The 14,363-nt window shown below is 32.8% G+C and overlaps 2 protein-coding genes across 3 annotated transcripts; one reads left to right on the top strand and one right to left on the bottom strand.

The window, feature by feature from the left end:
• The first annotated feature begins 654 nt into the window (after positions 1 to 654).
• Positions 655 to 4,813, top strand: LOC110819522 (beta-galactosidase-like). The gene is made up of 15 exons (XM_022048759.2): positions 655 to 1,103; positions 1,187 to 1,395; positions 1,480 to 1,546; positions 1,642 to 1,734; positions 1,873 to 2,016; positions 2,110 to 2,198; positions 2,314 to 2,419; positions 2,506 to 2,593; positions 2,668 to 2,786; positions 2,865 to 3,026; positions 3,106 to 3,296; positions 3,384 to 3,487; positions 3,588 to 3,697; positions 3,773 to 3,997; positions 4,091 to 4,813. The coding sequence occupies exons 1-15, from the start codon at positions 948 to 950 to the stop codon at positions 4,691 to 4,693; spliced, it is 2,466 nt and encodes an 821-aa protein (XP_021904451.2). The 5' UTR covers positions 655 to 947; the 3' UTR covers positions 4,694 to 4,813.
• Positions 4,814 to 4,916: 103 nt separating this feature from the next.
• NTMC2T4 (Calcium-dependent lipid-binding (CaLB domain) family protein) lies at positions 4,917 to 11,478 on the bottom strand. Of its 2 annotated transcripts, none has more exons than XM_022048653.2 (12): positions 11,207 to 11,478; positions 10,808 to 10,916; positions 10,312 to 10,413; positions 9,988 to 10,038; positions 9,079 to 9,199; positions 8,290 to 8,411; positions 8,049 to 8,147; positions 7,654 to 7,734; positions 7,476 to 7,561; positions 6,998 to 7,223; positions 5,893 to 6,057; positions 4,917 to 5,587 (listed from the first exon to the last, which is right to left on the bottom strand). In XM_022048653.2, the coding sequence occupies exons 2-12, from the start codon at positions 10,910 to 10,912 to the stop codon at positions 5,198 to 5,200; spliced, it is 1,548 nt and encodes a 515-aa protein (XP_021904345.2). In that variant the 5' UTR covers positions 10,913 to 10,916; positions 11,207 to 11,478; the 3' UTR covers positions 4,917 to 5,197. The 2 variants fall into 2 exon arrangements, with proteins under 2 accessions (XP_021904345.2, XP_021904344.2); XM_022048652.2 differs by lacking the exon at positions 11,207 to 11,478 and adding an exon at positions 11,058 to 11,193.
• Positions 11,479 to 14,363: the final 2,885 nt, after the last annotated feature.

Below are 14,363 nucleotides of genomic sequence, written 5' to 3'. Positions count from 1 at the left end.
TTTTATTTAATATCTTCTTAATTATATTATATTATAAGAGTTTACTTTAATTTTTTATCCTAACTTTTTAAAAAAATATATATATATATTAGATTTTTTCTTTATTATAGTTTTGGAAAATAAGAAGAAGAGATTAAATAATAAAAAACAAGAAAATGGTGACTTAGGTCACAAGGCCTGCCGCTCTATTTTGGATTTTTTTTTAAATATATATATATATATAATCAATAAAATTTTTAGATAAAATTCATTGGGTACAATCTGATGCCCCTGAGCTCCCGGTAAGCCTTGAAGAAAGAAAAACGCACAACAGACCGGACACAGAGAAAGGAAAGGAGAAAAGGGTCATGATGATATACGTCTTTTCTGCTTTAAGAATGAAAGGACTCCTTCTGCAGCGCCTACTCAAAGAGGAAATAGAGAAAAAGAAGGCCTTAAGAGGGCATTCCACTCCTTTCCTTTTCTTAGTTAAAGTTACTAAAGAATTTCATCCTCGAGCTGGATATAGTTCGGGGTTTCTTAGTTAAGAGTCATTAGAAGAAGGGTTGCACGGCAGCGATTATCGGATTCGTTCAGTGACACTCAAAGAAAGGAGTTCAACCCCTGCGTAAGATACCCATTAAGTGCAAGAATATTCAGTTTGAATGTAGTTACCTTTTTTCACCCATTAATATGTGTGAAGTAAGTTGGTTGATAGATAAACTCTAATTAGAGTAATTATCTTTTCGAAAAAAAAAAGAAAAACTTTGGAAAAAAAAATATTAAGATGAACTGTAATCCGACTCTGATAAGTATAATGTAGTTAAGAAGATATCAAGTCGGATTTGAATTTTTAAGAAGTTAAATTCGTTTTTATCTCGATTTCTTTAGAATTATTTCTATAAATAACGAGGGTTTTAGGGCACTATTACCATAAGAACAATAGCTTTTTATCAACGCAGCAAAAGATGTCGCTTCTCAAAACTTTATGTTTGATTCTTCTTTTTTCCATTGTTTGTGTTAACGGCATTCAAGTTGCTCACGATGGAAGAGCCATCACGATCGACGGTCGACGTAAAATTTTATTATCTGGGTCGATTCACTATCCAAGAAGCACTGCACAGGTAATTGGTATTTTATTTTTATTTGTTTTAATTGATCATAACGTAAATAAACTTAACGTATGTAATTTAAATTGTATTTGCAGATGTGGCCAGATTTGATAAAGAAAGCAAAAGAAGGCGGACTCGATGCTATCGAGACATACGTGTTCTGGAATGTCCATGAACCCCAGCGCCGTCAATATAACTTCGATGGCGATCTTGATTTAGTGAGATTTATCAAAACGATTCAACAAGAAGGACTTTATTCAGTTGTCCGGATTGGTCCTTATGTTTGTGCTGAATGGAATTATGGGTATCTTCTTTAAACCTTAGCTAGTTTATTTTACTGTACGTACGTATGGTGTAATCTGGGATATTTGTTTGCGGTTATCAACAGAGGGTTTCCTGTTTGGTTGCACAACATGCCTGGAATTCAGTTTCGAACAGCAAACAATGTGTACATGGTAAACTCATCATCTCATCACTTGCTTTACTTGTATCTTATACTTTTATTATTCATTAATTGTCTCTAATTCTTTATTTAATGCAATATTTTCAGAATGAGATGCAGAATTTTACAACTTTGATAGTTGATATGCTTAAAAAAGAGAAGTTGTTTGCATCACAAGGAGGACCCGTTATTTTAGCCCAGGTATATATATATATATATATATATATATATATATATGTACGCTATATTTATATATGTTTACAAATTTTTTTTATCATTCAAACTTTTTTTGTGAGTATAAAAAACTGCGTAATGATAATATTAATAATTTGTTTTCAGATTGAGAATGAATATGGGAATGTGATGTCTTCTTATGGAGATGCTGGCAAAGTTTACATTGACTGGTGTGCAAATATGGCTGACTCCCTTCACATTGGAGTTCCATGGTTAATGTGCCAACAAACCGATGCTCCAGAGTCTATGGTAATTTCTTCCTCTATTATATATATATGTATATATGTTTACTTATAAAATTATTAATGATTATAAATTTCTAATTTGATTATTAATCAACAGATAGAGACATGCAATGGCTTTTATTGTGATTCATACACTCCAAAGAATCCCACCAGCCCTAAAATGTGGACAGAAAACTGGACAGGCTGGTGAGTTTTTTTTATTAAAAAAAATATATATATATATATATATATATAATCTCGTTAATTATACAAGATTTCTGATTAATTAATTAATTAATCAAAATTATGGGTATTTTATCAGGTTTAAAAGCTGGGGCGGGAAAGACCCATTTAGAACTGCTGAGGATCTTGCCTATTCTGTTGCAAGATTTTTCCAAACCGGTGGAACCTTCCAAAATTACTACATGGTAATTGGATTTATAAAAATAAATTTACTTATTTATTTCAAACTATAAGCTCAATTCTAAATATTTATTTTTAATTATTCTTTTAGTATCACGGTGGTACCAATTTCGGTAGAACTGCTGGCGGTCCGTACATCACTACTTCATACGATTACAATGCACCTCTTGATGAATACGGTAATTTTCTTTTCTTTTACTGTCTGATGAATACGGTAATTTTCTGTCTTTTAACTTAATTATGTTGCCAATAGGTAACTTGAACCAACCCAAGTGGGGCCACTTGAAGCAACTTCATTCTGTGTTGAAGTCAATGGAGAAAACTTTGACTTATGGAAATATCTCCACTTTGGATTTCGGATCCTCTGTCACTGTAAGTTTTTTTTTTTTCGTTTTAAAAAAAATTTCTCCAAAAGAATTGTAATTACTTATAAGATATAAAAATTTACAGGCCACTACTTATGCCACCGAAGAAGCCTCGAGTTGCTTTCTGGGAAATGCAAATGAGAGCAGCGATGCAACAGTCAACTTCCGAGATGTTGATTATGTTGTTCCTGCATGGTCTGTTAGCATTCTTACTGACTGCAAAACTGTAGCCTTCAATACCGCAAAGGTAATTTTCTTTAAATTACTTGTACTTTTAAAATATATAATTTTTGTAAAAATACGTAATTAAATTACATGTATTTCAGGTGAATGTTCAAACATCTGTGATGGTTAAGAAACCTAATGAAGCGTATCCAAGTAGTCTTGAATGGATGTGGAGGTCCGAGATGACTCATGATACTATTGTTCGAGGCAAGGGTCAAGTTGTTGCTCAACAAATTGTCGATCAAAAAGAAATGGCTAATGATACCAGTGACTATTTGTGGTATATGACAAGGTGTGTGTGTATTTTTATTTTCTTGCCAAATCTATAGTTTCACATAACTTTAGTATGCGTAATTATTCTTTAAATTATTTTAAACAGTGTAAAACTTGGGAATGATGATCCGGTTTGGAGTGACAACATGACACTCCGCGTCAATGGCAGTGGCCAAATTCTTCATGCCTACGTTAATGGAAAATATCTTGGTAAGTAAATTATCAATTTTTAGGACATTATTAGATTTCTTGATACATAGAATTAAAAAAATTTATGTATTGGTTGAATTAATTAACTTTGATTTTGCAGGTTCTCAATGGGGCAAATATAATGTATTCAACTATGTGTTTGAGAAGGAAGTTAAATTATCTCTTGGACTTAATAAGATCGCCCTCCTTAGTGCCACTGTTGGTTTTCAGGTACCAAACACTAATTACTATTAATTTTATAATTTTCAAAATTAAACTAACTAATTCGTTTAATTACGAGTATAGAATTATGGTCCAATGTTCGATTTGACACAAGCTGGTGTGCCTGGGCCTGTTGAAATTGTTGGTCGCAAGGGAGATGAAACAATTATCAAAGATTTGTCTTCTAACAAGTGGAGTTACAAGATTGGTTTGAATGGCATGAACAATGAAATTTTCAACCCAGATTGTAAAAATGTCAAATGGTCATCACAAAATGTTCCTGTCAATAGAAATATGACTTGGTACAAGGTAATAATACATAATACATAAAATTATTTTATATCATTTTGTTATTTTTCTCCTCATATATATATATATACATATATGATGTATCATCATCAGGCTAGCTTTAAAGCTCCTCTGGGAACAGACCCAGTAGTTGTAGATTTACAAGGACTGGGCAAAGGCGAAGCTTGGATCAATGGACACAGCATTGGCCGATACTGGCCAAGCTTCATTGCGGACGAAGAAGGTTGCAGCAATGATGTTTGTGATTACCGTGGTTCGTACGATGGAGACAAGTGTGCATCTAATTGCGGTCAACCAACTCAAAGATATTACCACGTACCTCGCTCGTTCCTCGACAAAGATGTGAATACAATTGTCTTATTCGAAGAATTTAGTGGGAATCCTTGGCTAGTAAATTTTCAGACCGTCGTGGTCGGGTCAGCTTGTGGTACTGTGTCTGAAGGTAACACGGTTGGGTTGTCATGTCACGGTCGACCGATTTCTGGAGTTCGGTTTGCAAGTTTCGGGAATCCACAAGGTGTTTGTGGAGCATTTGAGAAGGCTAGTTGTGACAGTGTTACAGATGGTGTCGCCATTGTTGAATCTCAATGTGTTGGAAAGGAGTCTTGCTCTCTTCAAGTTTCTCAGGACTGGTTTGGATCGCCCAGTTGTGTGGATGCACCAGTCAATAAATTTGCAGTTGAAGTCACTTGTTAGGATGCTTATTGTTTAGTATTTCTTAATTAGAATTTTTTTTTCGTTGTATAACTTAGCTAATTAGATTACATGGATTAGTTAATTGGATTACATGGATCCTTTCTAGTTATTTGTTTTTATTAAAAGGAGTTCTCATTTATTAATGTAAGAGCTTTTCAATATAATGATAATAAGTTAGGATCCAAATTTCTCTGTCCCAGAAGTTTACTAAATGACCCAGAAGTTAACTAAATGACCCAGATGGGTTTCTGAAATTCATAGCAGCTGTTTCTCTGACAGAATCAGAATTACCAAAATATCAACTATGGACTTTGTACATCTATTAAAGTTGTTATTACAAAGCACAAATGGTACAGGAACCCAACATCTTGAACTGCCAAATTTTCTGACACCAAATTTTAACTATTTGAGCATGCTAGAGAAAGGAATTGAGAGGACAATGTTGAATAAAAGTTGAAAGAGTGACTACAAACGAAAGACAGAATTCACACAATAAAAAACAAGCTAAAGTGGCTTTGTACCGCCATTTTCTTGGACACTGTTGACTGGAGTTGAAGACCCGCTGTTTTTACTGGAATGACCGGTTATGGTCCTGCCCATGAATTTCCCGGCTTTGCTCAAGCTGCTGCCAACAGCTCCGAGCCCACTCCCCACAATTCCTACTCCAGAGTTGATACCAGATCCAACAAGCCCAACTCCAGCACCAATTCCAGTTCCCACAAGCCCAACTCCACCAGCAATACCACTTCCCACCATTCCAACAGCTCCATCAAGTGCATCCATTGTGCTTCCAAGGACTCCTGCCTCCTTTAGTTTCTTTCTTTCCTCAAGAATCCTCTTCTCTTCTTCTAGAGCTGCCAACTGCTCCTCCTTGTTAAATTCATGATACAGTGCCTGAACATACAATCAAAACATAACTTCATAATCAGCCAATACAATAGATTTAAGTAAGAATAACAAGGATAAAAAATTTTGAAAAGGCACCGGAGGTATCAGAGATGGTTAAGTAGAATTATTTGGGAACTATATTTGACATAAAAATAAATAGGAAACATGACATTACAAGGACAAAAAGTATGCGATCAACAATAGAAAATAATGACTCAATTATCAAGAAAACTAACAGCAATTATTAAAGCCCGATATCCTGTATTAAATAATCATAATTGAAAGAAAAAATAAAGCAATGAAGCACCTACCTTGATTGTTAAAGTTCCTCTGTCCTTCTTATCTTTTACCTTCAATGTATCAAGTGATGATAGCAGTCTCAAATCAATCTCCTTTGTAGCCTCAGACTCTAGATCAATCAAAGGCAATTTTGCTATTCCCAACCTCTTATCTTGACCAATGTCCTGATCAAAAACCTGTTTAAAGAATAATGCCCTGGTTAATACAATCAATCCTGTAAAACAAGAATAAAAAACAAGAACATGCTGGCTTCAGACTTGGAAATTGGAATGTTGCAGCTTAGCTTCACATACAGATATGCCATCTAACATGTCATGCAAAATACCTGAGGGTTAAGGGAAGTAAACTCAGAGATATGTAATATTTAGAAAGGTATATCTATAAAGTTTAATTGATGGTTTAAAATAAAAGCTTAATTGAACTAATTGGAATCCTAAGACTTGGCATAAATTTTACAGTTAAATTTGTTGTTAACCTCCAAAGGTGCTAAACCATTAATATATAAACACCCGACAATATTCAAAGATACAGGGATGGATAAAAAAAAAGTCCAAAGTTGAACATAGGTTCTTGGATTTGTTTGATATTGAGACAACAATAATAAAATTAAAATAAGCTTATCAGGAAGCTAAGACAATAGCGTACTTAAAAAAACAAAGACAGCAACTTAGCACAAAAAGTTGAATTTCTAGCCTAAGAATTTTCATGTTATGTTCATATTATCATTCATATATCACAAAATCTAGTTATAGATGATCTAATGTTCAACATGCATAACAAGTGTTGGGTACAAATCTGACGCCAATACCATTGTCAGTATCATGTTCCATATTTGTGCAGCACCAGAAATGAAGATTCCATCTGGCAGAAGTTAAAAGTAAATTCATCATCACAAATTTCTGGCACTAGTTACAGAAAATTGTCTTAAATCCCCCTTTTAACTATAATTGTCCAAGCATCATTTTTGAAAAATGAGAACCAAACATACGGCAGGGTTATTATGCCAAATTGCTATAATTCATAAACTCTGAGTTTTCCATGGCTAGTGTGGAAGTGCCATATTCACAATAAGGTGCAGCATAACCAAAAATAATTACAGTATAAGCAAATTAGAACCTCGAGAATAAGTGATTGGGTCTCCTTGTCCTCTACAATTAGATCAAATGTTTGATTCCAGATGGGATTCAGGTTGTTTTCAACCACCTTCGTCTTGACCTTGAACAATGGCCGAATATGAACCACAACGTAAGGATCAGATTTTCCAATCATTTCCATGTTCTTCAAGTCATTTGCTTTTACAACAGTCAAAGTAAGTTTCCCCTGAGGTTTAAGCTCCAGTTCACTGCATAAGAAATTAGGAAATTAGGAGTGTTGAAATTATCAAGACACAAGAATATAACTATTCTTAAATTGGACTATTTGTAATAGTTGAATCTTGAAGTCTTAAAAATTTGTGCATCTACTGATGTAGTATGTAGAAACCAATTAAAGGGCCATGAGGAAAAACTGTTAGTTTTCAACCATATTGAACTTGTAAAGTATATGGAGTAAAAAATATTGCATATACGACAAATGCCTTGAATGTCAAAATTACCTTGTATCCACAGGTATACCACCAAGTGGGACAACAATCCTATGAGGCCACTGGAGCATATCAGTGACAATTGAATTGACAGTATCCTACCAAGTGGGATCAGAAAGATAATTGGAAATTAGCAAGAACTCCAAATCAAACAAGAACATGAACAGCATATATCAAGAACAAAACATACATCAATCATATCAGATATGCCAGGAATAGCTGTTAAGCTTCCACCAACAGCCTTTAGAGTGTAATCTATCCTTGGCTTTGGCTGGTTCAAGATCAACAGCAAGAAAAGAGAAGATATTAATATCATGGAGCAGCTTGCTTCTTGACGCAATTAAAATTCAATATCCCTGTCATAAGAAAATCACAGTTGCTATATCCTTGCACTTCCATTATGCTCAGTCAGGCAATATGATCGGCATAGTAAAAATTGGGTGAATATAGAAAGATAAAACTTGTTTTCTTTGTTTCCTGATCGACTTGCATATAGTATTAGACTTCTCTCCCTTCCCTTAAATATTTCTAAAATTTTTAACCACAGTGTCTTTGCATGCAATTCAAAAACATTTTCAATTTTACCTCAGAAAGTAGAGCAACAACAACAGCAGAAATACAAGGAATCTCTTCAGCAAGTTGGAAAATAACACGAACAACAGTGAAAACTTGTAGATCCTTCAACTGTACAATACAGCAAAATGTCAATGCTAAACCAGCAATACCTTAATGATAGGAATCAAATGGGAATAAGTTGATACATTAAGACAACCTAAGTGGATGTTTTATTACAAATTAAAAACCTACAGATTCTTGATGTACAAACCTGGATCGGTATTGAAGCAACAAGGGCTGCTTCAACACCTAAAATGATGCTTGGATCACCACCCCACCGGAAGTCAATATCCATAGTGATTTGACCTTCCTTAAGACTTTGAACACGAATACCTGAATGAATAAGTAATTATGACTGTGCGCATGCTTGAGAAATACATGAGTTACAGAATGCAAATGAACCACAAAATTAAGTTCGAAAAATATAAACTACCTAGTGCTCCCGTGATTAGCAGCTTAATTTTTGCAATAACAAGATCCATGCTGGTAATAAAACTTTCACACCCTCGACTCTAGTAAAGTTAATGCAATTATGAAAGTAGAATTATCACATTAAAACTAGACGAAAACAAAACAAGAAATTCACTTGCGCTGCAAAATTAACAGAAGAAACATAGTATGGTCCTTGCAACAGATCCACTGCCAGGGATTATATGGAGCCATTAAATGCAGTAAGGGCCTCCATTTATCAGCAGTAGATTTCACAGGATATCATAGCTTGAGATAAATTTTACACTGGTTTGATACATGTATATAGCATATCTGTATTTAACAGTATGAGGTGTCACACTTCGGGAACTTGGAAGATGTATTTCAATGAAAAGCTTCATTATCATACTAACTTCTTCTAATAAACACAGACTTCTAGAGTGAGGATATCCAACTTAGTGGAGTTGTTGTCTAAGTTTGCTGATCATCCATGGAATAAAATAGAGGATTAGAACATGCAGAGGGAGAAAGAGAAAGAAAGGAAGTGCAAGAATTTCATATAGAGACATACCTTCAATCTTTGGTGCTACATTGCCTAGAGACAATTTGCTAAACTTTAATGAAGTAATTCCTGGAGGTCTGTACTCTTCCAGTAGAGGTTCAACGGATTCCTTGATCACCATCGTTGCTGCCTAAGAATGAAAATAGATAACAAACTCAATGTTGAGATTTAAAGGGGGCAAAGCACGTATGCACCATTGGAGCCCTGAAATTTAGGCTCCATTTAGTACATAAACATTTTCTAGTTTTCATTTTCTAAATTTATAGGCACTTCACTCACAAAACTATACAAATTAGTTAACATTGAAGAGAATGATAGTAAAATACTAATAGAGCTAGAAACTATTGTTTTTAGAAATATATTTTGTTTGTTATTCCACAATATGTGCAACTCTTACATACTTTAATGAATAAGCACACACATATAGATATATATATTTAAAAAATAAAAAGTATCAAACAAAGCCTTTCTTGTTCTTGTTATCCTTTATTATATCTTCTTCTTTCTTGTTTTAATTTCAAGTTTCTTATTTTGCATCCATACATCTCATTTCTTGAAGGTGATGGACAAGATGAAAGAAAGAGGGAAAAAAACTAACTGGTAATATATTAATCATATAACATAAGTAAATGTTACCATCACTTTGTGGTTCAGAAACAATCTTCCTGGAAATGGATATTCCAAAAAATATCATCACTAAACAAGATGTCAACAAGGTTCCCTTTTTGCCTAGCTTTCAGTGGAATAACCTCTCACTCACATTTAAGAGAATATAATTTCCACTCTAATTTTTAATTGACTAAAAGAACTTCAAAATTAACTACATTCTAACCAATGCACAATCTGCAAATAACGTGAAATATAATATGCAGCTTACTGGTAAATATAGGATATAATATGACATAAAAGCAAGCTTACCTCAGCAACAAATGGCCATAATTTGTTCAAAAGTTTGTTCAACCATTTAACCTATAGAAGCCAAACAAAATATAAGACAAATTACAGTTCAGTGCTGGTAAGAAACTGACGTTGAGAAGCAAGACACTCTGTAACCTACCTTTCTGACCTCCTAAAGTTTTTAATTTTGATTAAGAAGATAAGAGGTTTCTGATTTTTGTCAAAGTTTATGCTGCTAAAATAAGAACTCTGTAATTCCTGTAACAGATAATTACACTATAGGAATACGGACATAGTACAACCATATTGTTGACAGTACAAATGTACAAAAACAAGCTTAAAAACCTGCTCATAGACCGGAAAAGATATCCATTCAGGAAAATTATCACCACAGATTTTCTTCAAATCATCTCGGCTGAGGGACCCTAAGAGTTTAATATCAACAGCCTGTCAGGGGAAAACACATGCAATTAGAGTACATATAACTATTCAAGATTCAAGAAGTTGATACACAGGAACAGTTTGAAATATCAACTATATATCATATGTTGTAATATTCATTTGACAGGCTCAAATTATAACATGTTTCTTTCATCTCCGCCACATCATATCAATCTTATAACAAGGACTTCTCCAAATCCATAAGCAACTTCATGTGAAGACTGATGTATATTTCGTGGCTGACTTACAATTATGCGCTATCAATGATTTCAAAAAACCACATGCCAACAAGTACAGCACATAGCTCATTACAAAACCGAGTCCAAATTTCCAGTTTATCCATCAAAACAAAATAAAAACTCCAAAATCAACCAAAAGAAACTCTTAAAAATAATCATACCTTGGCGACTCGCTTAGTGCTCCGGTACCTCATCATACGCCGCCACCCTGCCATCAACGCGATCCCGAACACCGTCCCCAAAAATATCCCGGAAATCAACCCCATTTTCCTAGAATCCAAACAGAAATTCCTTAAGAAACCCCGAATTTCCAAAAAATCCCCCAAATAAACACACAATTACCACACAGAGCCATATATTAACACAGATCACAAACACAGTTACAACAAAAAAAGAGGAAAGAGGTAATACAGATAAATTGCAGATTGAAGAAGCAAAGAAAGAGACGAGAAGGAAATGGAAACTTTTGGAGATCAGATGCGACAAGAAACAAAAACGACCGGTAATTACGAAGCGGCCACTTATATAAATATAATATATATTCTCTATCACACGATTACCTGTGTGTTTCTCACTCTATCTAAAGGCGTTGAATTCGAATCGATGGATATTTTCAGCTTCAAAATGTCCCTACCGATGTTGGATAATGGATTGGCAATGCCCCACGATATTGGAAGAAAAGAAGAAAATTACAAAAGGTGAAAATGAATTCAATAGAAAACCATTGAAGACTAGGTGGAGAAAGAGAGAGAGAGAGAGAGAGAGAGAGAGAGAGAGAGAGAGAGAGAGAGAGAAGAGAGTAGAAGAGCACTGCTTTCCTGCATTCAATGAATTACTATTTCCCCTGGTCTGCTTTAATTACACGTCTGTGTCCGTTATTTGTTTTGGCGTGTCATCCAAAAAGAGTTTTTACTTCCGCTCCCGCCTTGTCTGGATAGATGGACGGATTCCAATTTAAATCATTAAGTTCAATTCATTTGGTGAATGGGCATTGATTTGTAAATTATCGTTGGAACTTCAAATTTTTCTTTGTTAATTTTTTAGTCTTTGGCGTGCAAAAACTAACTCAATTCTTCTATAATTACTAAACTAAAAGATATTGCAATTATCTCATATGTGCAATACAAATATATTGAATTTAATGTAAAGACCAAAAAAAAAAATCATTTTCTTTTTCTTTTTTACTTTTCGAACCTAAGAACAACCTCTCACTGACTCTTAGTACGGAGGACTTGACCAGTAAGTTAACAAAATTATAAACTTGATATAAATATATCGTAGTGCAAAAATTTTTAATTACTCTCTGTGTGGTACTTATTATAATTAATTCTTAATATTTTTTTATTATCAGTTATTATTTATCGTTTTCTATTTATTTAAAATATTTAGTTTGTTTTTTTATTTTTTAACAGAAAAACTAAAATATTTAATTCATATTTGTATATTTTAAAAATAATTTAATGATAAACAAATTAATAATAATACTATACATAGTTTTTATTGTTATTAATTTATTTAATTAATTAAAAATATTTTTTAGAACTATTTTTTAAAACATCAAAGTATAATCTAATAATTTTAATTTTGTCATTATAAAATAGCAACAAAAAAAAAACTAATTTTTTAAAACAAATTAAAATATTATATAGCAAATTATAACAAAAGATATTTAAAAACCAATTGTAAAGAATGTCAGATATCAAAACTTAATGTGATAATTTTTATAAATAGTTCTAACAACCTCATAAAAAATATACATTGAACTGTTAGAGATATGATATTATTTGATTTTTATTATCATTATTTTCTTTCTACTTACGGTTTTCTGATCTTCTGAACAGAAAAAAGACATAATCATTAAAGTATTAAAGGTGTTTATGGAGAAGAACAGCCCAACGTTCAAATCAAATCAAAATTAATAACAAAAGAGAATACACCAGGAAATATTGATATTTCATATCCTTTTATACAGTATTAAAAAAAAAAAAACTATTATTATCTATTAGAACCCAATCAACAAAATTTATCACTTGTATAGCTGATGTTGTAATAACAAGTGCATAAATGTTTAATAGAAAATAAATCTATTGAATTCATCTGTAAGAAAGATTTTTTATCTGTTAATAAAAAAAAAATTCATCATAAAATAATAAAAATTAGTTTAATGAACATTTCGTTTTACATTGTTATTATTAACATATAATCATTTTTTCATAAGCTATAAAGAAATTGAGTATATGACTTGAAATTTACAAATGTGAGTAATTACCAATAAATGATTTATCGGTTATCAAATAATAAAAATGTTAAAAGTGTGTGGTTAATTAAACAGAAATTCCAATTAAGTCATTAAAATTAAGATACATAATTAAATTATAAAGAGACAAATGACCTGAAGTTCAAGATATGCTAAGAATCACTTCTTAGAACGGAATTAAAGAAAATTATTGGGCATGGAAAATTAACCCCTGAGATGCTATTGTGATTTGGGCAATTATCCATTTGTTTCTGCAATCACTTGAAATTGTCTGGTTGATAGACAAGGATTGTTCTCTCTTTTTTTCTCTTCCACATGTATATATATATATATGTATATATATATATATAAAGCTCTCAGCCTAGTTTAAATTTATAAATGAATTAGACTTGCAAGCTCTCATCTTTTCTCGAGTAAAAGAATGATTAAGAGGCCTCAACTTAAGTGGGTGCCACCAATATAAAAAGATAATCACAATTCTAAAAGAAAAGAGAATAGATCATTAGGATGAACAAAATCAACCCTATGAAACACTAAAGGACCCTTGACCTTTAAAATAAAATAAGATGGTTCTTAGTCAATGATCCTGAATTGATGCAAAGGGGGAAAGGGAATTTCACAATTCTATTCTTCCTCTATTTGCAAGTGAAAGGGAGAAGCTGATGGACAAAAAATGTCTTCTCATTTTCCTTTCACAAGGTCCCTCCCACCGACTAGAAGAACCAAGTTCACGGAAGAAAAAAAAAGGTAGATCAACACATATACCTTTCTTACTTGCTTCACTTTGGAATTAAAGATAGTTTATCTATATTTTGTTCCCAAGGGGGAGACATAATTTTTTAGAATTCTGTAACGATCCCGGAATTTAAATAAAAATGTATGTATTAAAAATTTTAAATGCGGAAGCGTAATAAAAATTTTAATTAACATCCCTTACACAATAACAAAAAACGTACTCAAAACATGAAAGAATAAGCTAATTAAAAAAGATACTCGAAATAAAAACTATAAATAGTTATAAAATCCTTAAGCGTCTAACTCGCCGTCTTCCTGCGGAACGAGCTCGGAAACCACGTCTTCCTAATCTGAAATGGTTAAGTAAGGAATGAGCTACATTAGCCCAATAAAGACATCACATTATCTCACTGCCACAGAAGTAAAGGTCGGTAGAAAACAAAAACGACCAATGGAGCATAATTTATAACAAACTCATTTATTAACATAAAAACTTTTACTGTCCACTTACCTCGGTGAAATTCATGAAAATAACATATGAAAACAATAACATGATAATCATCATAAAATTATATACACTTTGTAACAGAACACATGTTCTACTTTTGCACTTCAATAAGCAGACAATAAATTTCCTCTTTTACCAGCCTACTAGTATCCATGGGGATCCATATGAGGTCTCCGCTACACGTGAACCATTAACATTAATAATCTGATTCTAGGGC

Source organism: Carica papaya, chromosome 5, assembly GCF_054855325.1.
Source record: "Carica papaya isolate Zhongbai chromosome 5, ASM5485532v1, whole genome shotgun sequence".
Classification (NCBI taxonomy): domain Eukaryota; kingdom Viridiplantae; phylum Streptophyta; class Magnoliopsida; order Brassicales; family Caricaceae; genus Carica; species Carica papaya.
Note: the sequence above shows the minus strand (reverse complement) of the source record. Positions and strands in the feature narration are given on the sequence as shown.